This window comes from Clinocottus analis, unplaced genomic scaffold (genome assembly GCF_023055335.1).
Source record: "Clinocottus analis isolate CAN_PGR_092001 unplaced genomic scaffold, fCliAna1.0.p SCAF_15, whole genome shotgun sequence".
Lineage (NCBI taxonomy): Eukaryota > Metazoa > Chordata > Actinopteri > Perciformes > Cottidae > Clinocottus > Clinocottus analis.
The window spans coordinates 80815-90000 of NW_027175876.1; the positions used below are offsets into that span (position 1 = coordinate 80815).

The 9186-nt window shown below is 43.4% G+C and overlaps 2 protein-coding genes across 2 annotated transcripts in view; both read left to right on the forward strand.

Annotated features, from left to right (window-relative positions):
- The first annotated feature begins 1050 nt into the window (after window positions 1-1050).
- LOC137785358 (fatty acid-binding protein, brain) lies at window positions 1051-2824 on the forward strand. Its single transcript, XM_068576508.1, has 4 exons — window positions 1051-1209; window positions 1333-1505; window positions 1753-1854; window positions 2597-2824. The coding sequence occupies exons 1-4, from the start codon at window positions 1137-1139 to the stop codon at window positions 2645-2647; spliced, it is 399 nt and encodes a 132-aa protein (XP_068432609.1). The 5' UTR covers window positions 1051-1136; the 3' UTR covers window positions 2648-2824.
- Window positions 2825-3812: 988 nt separating this feature from the next.
- Window positions 3813-9186, forward strand: part of smpdl3a (sphingomyelin phosphodiesterase acid like 3A) — a 6804-nt gene continuing 1430 nt past the window's right edge. The window contains exons 1-7 of the mRNA XM_068576506.1: window positions 3813-3962; window positions 4647-4860; window positions 5686-5830; window positions 7235-7331; window positions 7434-7597; window positions 8440-8620; window positions 9008-9132. Coding sequence (XP_068432607.1) covers window positions 3872-3962; window positions 4647-4860; window positions 5686-5830; window positions 7235-7331; window positions 7434-7597; window positions 8440-8620; window positions 9008-9132 — 1017 coding nt within the window. The 5' untranslated portion in view covers window positions 3813-3871. The remainder of the gene's footprint in view (window positions 3963-4646; window positions 4861-5685; window positions 5831-7234; window positions 7332-7433; window positions 7598-8439; window positions 8621-9007; window positions 9133-9186) is intronic.

The following is a 9186-nucleotide window of genomic DNA, read 5'->3' on the forward strand; positions in this document are numbered from 1 at the left end:
TAGTGACTTTACACATAATGAACACATGAGCTCATCGACATCACCATGAAACTCCACCACTTCATCACTCACACTAAGAAGAGCGTTCATCGTATTGCAAGTTTTATGAAATGCTGAAAAAGTTTTGGTGAATTTAGAAGAAATCTACAAAAAAAAATTATTTGACTGAATAAAACACACAAACAAACAAATCTACAGATGCAAATATGGGTGCAAAAATTGCATAAAAAACATGTTTTTGCCTACAAATTCTCTCCTTAACATCACATCAAATATGTTTTTGTCATACGGCGTCGAGGGAAGAAGTCTTTAGACGTCTATGAAGACTTTGTTGAAGTCTCAGTTTCCTTCCTTCCAACCTCCATCGATACAAACGTGGAAGCGGATTTGACTCTAATCTACATTTACTTTGTGAGAGAAAACACACACACACACACTCACTGTCTCTCTCACGCACACATGTATAGACAGTAATTAGTGTGTGTGTTGAGCATGAAGAAATTGCATTTTTTTGGGGGGGTGTTGTTAACGCTGATTAGGACAAAGGGCTGTCAAGCCCAGTGATTCTGCTTCAGCGGCGTTCCCGTACAGCATTCCAGACAGGAAGCCTGTCTCTGGAGGGGGGGGGGGCGAGGACATTAATTATTACAACATAGATATGAATCCGCTCCTGCACATCAATAACTAACAGAACTAACTGTGTTTTCTTTCCTGGAACCGAGTTGCAGACATCAAGCTGTTTCTGCGTGAGCAAACTTTTATTTTGGTGAAATGCAAATGAAGTTTTTTTTAGTTTTTTTTTGGCTGCACCGCTCTGTCTCTCTCAACCCCCTGAATGAGAATAATTACATCACTCTGCATACAAATGGGCTAATTTAGCTTTTTTCCTCCTCTCCTCCTTTTCTTTTCTTTTCTTCTATTCTAAGGGTCCATAAGACCATGACCCACTTTTTTTTTAACATCCAATCACAACCCGGAGGAAAATCTCCTGAGCCAATGGGCCGCTCGGCTCCGCCCCCCCACATGCGTGATGATAAGGAGGGGGATAACAACAGAGGGGGGAGACTCTCGCAGAAGCCTCAGCTCGCCTCAGTGTAACTTTCGGAGATTACTCTGCCTCCCTGCAAACCTCCACCATGGTCGACGCCTTCTGTGCCACCTGGAAGCTGGTCGACAGCGACAACTTTGACGAGTACATGAAGGCGCTCGGTGAGTAACGGGCGTCGTCTCCCTCGTGTTCCCCTTGCAGCTCGCCAAGTTTCAAAGGATGTAAAACAGAAACATTTCTCAAGCTTCGCTCTCTGCCCCCCCCCCATCCCTTTTTCCGCTCAGGTGTGGGCTTCGCCACCCGGCAGGTCGGAAACGTGACCAAGCCGACCGTGGTCATCAGCCAGGAGGGCGACAAGGTGACGGTGCGCACCCAGAGCACCTTCAAGAACACGGAGATCTCCTTCAAGCTGGGAGAGGAGTTCGACGAGGCCACTGCCGACGACAGGAACTGCAAAGTAAGTTCAGGGAGGGAGAAAATCATGAAGATCCCACTTCGTAGCGCTTCAATGGTCTCCTCCAAGAGTGATAATGGTTTCACTGGGAATTCAAATAAGAAACAAATACAAAAAGTCATGACTTTTCCAACTGTGCTTGTGGTCAAACTTGGAGTCGGGGTTTGTTCTTTTGTTCCTCTGTTGGTGACCGGAGCGTCTTGACTCCGCCCCCTCACGCCCTTCATCGTTCTCCTCTTTTGTCCTTCAGTCCACGGTCACCATGGACGGAGACAAGCTGGTCCACGTCCAGAAGTGGGACGGCAAAGAGACCAAGTTCGTCAGGGAAATCAAGGACGGCAAGCTGGTCATGGTGAGACGACACACACTCCCATCACACACACTCCCATCACACACACTCCCATCACACACACTCCCATCACACACACCAGCCAAGTAGCTATAAAAGACTATAAATGCTTTTAGCCGTAAGCAGAGGACTCGTCGGCTTGGAAATGTATTGTTCATTATTGTCATAAAGCACTAAAATGTACGTAGTTTCATGAAGTATTTACGATGTTGAGATGTTTTCGCTCACTGGAAGCAGCGATGATAAAAAGGAGTCGTTCATCTTTTATTCTTCTGCGTTGCGCTCAAGAGAAAAGTATATTTCAAACTTGTGGTGAATCCAGAAGTCTTTAAAAGAATTTAACTCTAAAACATTAAATAATTACAAATAGATGCAACGACTCTGAAAAGAGACTCAACATGACTGCAAAATAAGATAAAGTGAGATCAAGATAGCAACTAAAAACAACTACAAAGAGACAAAAAAACAACTACAAAGACACAAAAAACAACTACAAAGAAACTTAAAACAGCTACAAAGAGACACAAAACAACAACAAAGACACAAAAAACTACGACGAAGAAATTAAAAGCAACTACAGAGAAACAAAAAACACCAAAACACAACGTTCATAGTCAAATATAGCTCGCTTGTGTTAGACAAAGTAAATCCTGAAGCTGCATCCTGCATCCTGCATCCTGCATCCTGCATCCTGCATCCTGCATCTTGCATCGGTTCTCTCTTATCGGTTCTCTCTCCCCTGCAGAACCTGACCTTTGAGGACGTCCACGCGGTGCGCAGCTACGAGAAGGCGTGAGCGACGGCGCCCGAACGCCCGGCCCAGAAGTGTTGATTTTATAATAATTATTGACTGTCTGCTTCTCTTTGCACTTCAACCTCCTTGTACTTCTTTTTATATATTTGAAACCAATTCTGGATCGTCTTTGCAACCCTGTGTGAAACATTAAAATAAAAAGATAACACAGAGAGTAAACGTTTGTCTCGTCTCTTGTGTGTTGATATCGTGGAGGGGATCGAGCTTCCTCTATTTCACTCTATTGAAATAAAATTAAAGATGATGTCAAGAGAGAGAAGAGTCATCACAGCAGCTCAGAACAGGAAATATACGATGCTTTGAGAAAGCGTTTGAGTTTTTTTCTTTATTTCTACCAGGAGAAACATGCAATTACGCTCATATATCCATGAGTGAGTGAGTGAGTGTGCACCTCTGCGTCTGTCCGCGGCTTCTCTGGCATCCTGCTGCAGCCAACTGGATAATATTTTTGGGAGGCCAGTTAACGGCTGCACGCCCTCTCATGGGTTAAAGAGACTCACGCTTTCTCAAAGCACTTTCTATTTCCTGTTTTATGCTGCTGTGCTGAATCCTCACGCACTACTTTAAAAAAAATAGAGTAAGTAGATCTGCCCTCTACATCTCACTACGTTTCTAGCTGTTTAAATACATAAAATAAACAATCCCATGAGCATTAACCTGTGACGAGGGGGGTCACGTGTAGACTTGGCTTCGTGTCAAGGGGTCACGAGCCGAAGAAAAAAAGGTTGAGTGGGTGTTGGGTCACGAAGAGTACCACATTAATGTACTGTTTGGTAGTTTTCAGATCCAGTAAATGTATATCAGATTGTTGAAATACCATTAAAAGTCAAAGCCATGCAATGCAAACATGAATTAAGTGAAAATACATCATTAATAATTCATTAGGTGGTCAAAGTGGAGATCATTTTTAACAGTTTCATATTTTTTTTGGTAGTTAAATCTATAATATTGAAGGTTATTTTCAAAATTGTCACAAATGTGGTATGTACAGTCATAATGTGTGAGTATAAAAGTAAAGTAGCTGAATATTTTGCATAATTACAGTATTTGAGTAACTTCTTGCGGACTTTTCTGTCTCCGTAAGCCCCTCCCCCTGAGATCCATATAATCACGTGACCACTGGAGACTACTTCCTGTTTATGGGAGAGGAGCCTGACCTTAGTTTACATGTAATTCCTTCGCTGCACAACAAACAACACAACAAACATGGCTCATCTCGTGTGTGTTGTGCTGCTGCTGTGCGCCGCGGCTCCCCTCGCGGCGGCGCCCGCCGGGAGCGACTTCCTGCCGGCGACAGGTGAGCGCGGCCCCCGCCGAATGAACTATATTGTGTGTACGTTTTGCTACAAAAGGCGGTATTTTGTACTAAATATAGAGCCGCTCAGTAGATGTCACGCTGGCCGAATTTACCCTCGGACGTTGTGGATTAATGCTGGATGTGAAATATTGCAGTGAACGTCACGTTTGTCCTTTCAAATGATGAGTAACTTTATAATGGAACGATTTTTAAACGGAGTTTGGCGGGAAACGTCCCCTCAGAGAACCGTACACTGCTCTGATGCATATTTAAAGGGGCCACTGGTGTTTTGTTTGAATGCAAAACAGGTTTGGAGTCAGTTTCATAACTTTTTGATTAAATAATCATACATTTGAACTTATTAAGCTTATTATCCAAGTGCATAACAAGTATTCAAAAAGAAGCGATTGTATCAGCCTCATTACATTAAATCGTAAAAGACACTCAATGCAATCAGAGAGATACATTGTGACGTCATTGTGACACACTTTTAACCCCTGCTTGGTCAAAAAGTAACCCACGCACACCTATTGTAGTTGCGGTTGTTATTATTATTATTATTATTATTATTATTATTATTATTATTATTATTATTATTACTGCATGGGTATTTCTAAAAACGTAGTTGTATGTCTCTGTCTCTTTCATCTCTCCTTCTTCTTCACTGTCACCTCCACCTATCAGGCAGGTTCTGGCACATCACTGACCTCCACCTGGACCCGTCCTACCGCCTGGCCCCGGACCCCACCAAGGTGTGCTCCTCCTCTAAAGGAGCCGCCGCCCCCCACGCCGGCCCGTACGGGGACTTCCTGTGCGACTCTCCCTACGCGCTCATCCAGTCGGCCTTAGCCCACATGGCGCCGCTCACACGGCCGCAGGACTTCATCATATGGACCGGGTCGGTGGAGGAAGAGTGGGAGGGACTTTACTGCTCTTTTCTTGTTCTTGTTCTTTTTGGCGAATTTCACATTTAAAGGCTGAATCCTTGCAGTTAAAACATGATCAGCTCATAGAAACTATCTGTGGTTCTACAGTAGTTTCATAACCTGTTTTGTGTGTGTGTGTGTGTGGGGGGGGGGGGGGGGGGATTCATTGTGAAACCACTTTGAGGTTTGATAGCTGCAGATTGAGGAAGCTCTGGTGGGGTGAAGTCTTTCTGGTTGCTCTCTCTTTCTCAGAGGAGTGTTTTTTTTTTATTTTTTTCATTTTTCAGCCGAGATTTTCTTTAGTTCCTGTAACTTCCTGTTGCATCACTGTACCGTGGCAGCAGAGCATGAGGAAGATAATCTGTGAAGCAAAACAAAAACAGGTTCCTCTGCTTGAAGTGAGGAGGTGTGTGTGTGTGTGTGTGTGTGTGTGTGTGTGTGTGTGTGTGTGTGTGTGTGTGTGTGTGTGTGTGTGTGTGTGTGTGTGTGTGTGTGTGTGTGTGTGTGTGTGTTGGCTGAGTTGTTTTTGTTTTAAAGGAGTGAGCGCTCTCTGCTCCACGTGAACAGGAGCTAGTTTTTTAGCAATGTTCCAGTGTTCCCTGATTCCAGCAAAAAACTACAATGTGTGTGTGTAAAATAGTCCCTAATTATAATCACTTATCCTTTAAGAGCACATTATCCTCGTCAATGTGCCGCTAATTACTGTCAATTCAGCAATTTTGGTTGCTGACCGGAGCCGGTCCGGTTCTGTGGCTCACTTGAGTCTGACGGTGGGTGTTGTTCTTCCTCTCCGCCAGCGACAGTCCTCCTCATGTCCCTGTAGGCGAGCTCACGACGGACACGGTGATCGAGGTGATCAGTAACATGACCCGGACCATCAGGCAACACTTCCCCAACGTGACCGTCTACCCGGCTCTGGGAAACCACGACTACTGGCCACAGGTACCTTCTGTGTGAGGTCATCGGAGGCGAGCTGAGAAAAGACTGTGATGCCAATGCAGAAATGTATTAAAGCTGCATTCTCTCTCCTGGCCACCAGAGGGCGACTCCTCTGGTTGTATAGAAGTCTGTGCTTCATGTGTTAAAGCTGCATTCTCTCTCCTGACCACCAGGGGGCGACTCCTCTGGTTGTATAGAAGTCTACGCTTCATGTGTTAAAGCTGCATTCTCTCTCCTGACCACCAGGGGGCGGCTCCTCTGCTTGTATAGAAGTCTATGCTTCATGTGTTAAAGCTGCATTCTCTCTCCTGACCACCAGAGGGCGACTCCTCTAGTTGTATAGAAGTCTATGCTTCATGTGTTAAAGCTGCATTCTCTCTCCTGACCACCAGGGGGCGACTCCTCTGGTTGTATAGAAGTTCAAAACTGTCAGTCCACGAAACAACCTTTTCTGAAACAGGAACAAAAAATCATTTTTGATAAAAAGCTTTAATTTATTGATGATTTTTTTTTCCGTCGATTTCTTTTTTTTTTAAATTATGAATTTTTTTTTCAGTTGCCTTTTTTTTCGTTGATTTTTTTTGCAAACACAAAAAAAAGTCAACGAAAAAAAATAAGTAAATGATTTTTTTTTTTTAAGTCTACAGAAAAAAAAGTGTACGAGAAAAAAATAATTTACAAATAAAAAGTCGATTACATTTTTTTGTCCTAATCATTTTTTGGGGGGGGTCTTAATTTTTTTTTTTTTTTGGTCCCAATTTTTTTTTGTGGCGGAAATTGGCCTCCATACATTTATTATTACTTCAGGTCCAAAATCCAACCATTTTTGGGACTAACAGGATAATATACGGAAGAACTGCTCTTACTTCTGGACTGTGTTCATTGTAGGTCCACTCTGGTTGTATAGAAGTCTATACTTTATGTGTTAAAGCTACATTCTCTCTCCTGACCACCAGAGGGCGACTCCTCTGGTTGTATAGAAGTCTATATAAATGACTCTACTTCTCTCTTGATGTATTCCCTCAGTAAACATTGTAAACATGAGTTTATGTCTCAATCTCTAGTTTCAAGTCTTCTTCTATACAGCATGATGTTCATTTAGTAAATTATGCTCATTTAGAGTCAAACAGACCATAAAGCAGAGGACGCTTTAGGGGCGGGGCTACAAGGTGATTGACAGGTCGACACCAGAGACGTATGCAGCGTCTCTACGTCACTCCTCCTCAGTCCAAATATGCTTGCTTTCTGTTCACTGGTTGCAAACAAGCAACGAGATTAAATAGTTAAAATATTGCATTTTAAAATGTCATTTAAATCTAGGAGTGTTTTTCATGATAACTGCTTTGTGTGTGAGATGTTCGCCATGATCTGCTGCTGCAAAACAGTTTGTATTCCCGCTGCTTTTAGGACCAGATGTCGAGCTCCAGTAATGCCGTCTACGAGGCTGCCGCCCAGCTGTGGAAGCCCTGGCTGCAGACCGACGCTCTGCTCACGCTCTCGCAAGGTGACGTGTTGCTGATGCTTCCTGTCGCGTTGCTGCGTGTTCGGCATGTTACGCTCACTCCGTTGCTGAAGTTAGCGATGGGTCTTTGTTCTCTTCCTGCAGGCGGGTTCTACTCCCAGCTGGTGAAGCCGGGTTTGCGGCTGCTCAGTCTCAACACCATCCTCTACTACGGCCCGAACAAGGTGACCGAGAACATGACGGACCCCGCCGGGCAGTTCGAGTGGCTGGAGAAAACTCTGCAGGAAGCTGCCCGGAGTCTGGAGAAGGCAAGGATGTATAGAAGTCTGTGCTTCATGTGTTAAAGCTGCATTCTCTCTCCTGACCACCAGGGGGCGACTCCTCTGGTTGTATAGAAGTCTGTGCTTCATGTGTTAAAGCTGCATTCTCTCTCCTGACCACCAGGGGGCGACTCCTCTGGTTGTATTGAAAGTTTAAAACTGTCAGTCCATGAAACAACCTTCTCTGAAACCGGAGCAAAAACAAAATCCTTTTTGACTAAAAGCTTTAATTTATTGATGATTTTTTTTTGTCTATTTTATTTTTTATTTTTTCAAAATTCCGAATTTTTTTTTTTAGTTGGCTTTTTTTTCATTGACAATTTTTTTTGTAGACACAAAAAAAAGTCAACGAAAAAGAAAAAGGAAATGATTTTTTTTATTTTTTTTTAAAGTCGATTACATTTTTTTTTTCCTCTACTTTTGTGTCTACAAAAAAAATTATCAACGAAAAAAAAAAGGAAATGATTTTTTTTTTAAGTCTACGGGGAAAAAAAATTACAAAAAAAAAAGTCGATTACATTTTTTTTCCCAATTCTTTTTGGAGGGAGTCTTAATTTTTTTTTTTTTTGGTCCCAATTTTTTTTTTTTTGTGGCGGAAATTGGCTTCCATACAATTAGTACGACTTCAGGGCGACTCCTGTGGTTGTATAGAAGTCTATGCTTCATGTGTTAAAGCTGCATTCTCTCTCCTGACCAACCTTTTTTTTTTGCACATGAATCAAAAAGTTGTGTGTCCAGTGCGAGAACCAGTAAAAAGCTGGAAGACACTTTGACTCTCGCTCTGCGCCTGAAGAGCTGAGCTTTCCACTTCGTCTCTCTTCCCTCTCCAGGTGTACATCATCGCTCACGTGCCGGTGGGCTACCTGCCCTTCGCCAGGAACATCACCGCCATGCGAGAGAGCCACAACGAGCGGCTGGTCGCCATCTTCAGGAAATACAGCGACGTCATCGCCGGACAATTCTACGGCCACACGCACCGCGACAGCATCATGGTGCTGCTGGACCGACGCGGTAAAACACTGACGGCCAGGTTGACCCTGACTTTTATCTTCCAAATATGGATATGCAAAAAATGTCCTTTTTACAATTGTATCAGTTCTTTAGTTTTTGTTATATTCACGGCGTGACCTTGGACTGTAGTAATATGTTCCCACTGTGAACATTTCATCTGGGTTTGAAAACAGAAATGGAGGCAGATTGAAGAAAGTTAGAGGCTTCAATATTTATTCTTCGGAAGAGGAAAACTGTAAATCTGACCGTCCTCACAGTTTGATAGTGGATCACAGGTTAAATGAAGGCCATAGAGGGTTATTTAGGTCTTCTCTAAAAGTCAACGCTGAGCTCTTAAACACATTTGTGTCACAAATCACATTTGTTTGTGTTTTTCTTGCTCTGCAGGAAAACCGGTGAATTCTGTCTTCGTGTCACCGGCGGTCACGCCGATCAAAAACGTCCTGGATCCGTACTCCAACAACCCGGCGTTCCGCGCGTACTTGTACGACACCGACGACTACGGCCTCTTGGTAAGGAGCTTAGCTATGTAGTGGGACTACGAGCCCCAAAGCAAAGTATTTACC

Bases quoted from the DNA above. Each gene is read 5' to 3' on its own strand.
- LOC137785358 (XM_068576508.1), top strand. From the start codon at position 1,137: ATGGTCGACGCCTTCTGTGCCACCTGGAAGCTGGTCGACAGCGACAAC. The intron at 1,210-1,332 runs GTGAGTAACGGG...TTTTCCGCTCAG, and splicing joins CGAGTACATGAAGGCGCTCG to GTGTGGGCTTCGCCACCCGG. The intron at 1,855-2,596 runs GTGAGACGACAC...TCTCCCCTGCAG, and splicing joins AGGACGGCAAGCTGGTCATG to AACCTGACCTTTGAGGACGT.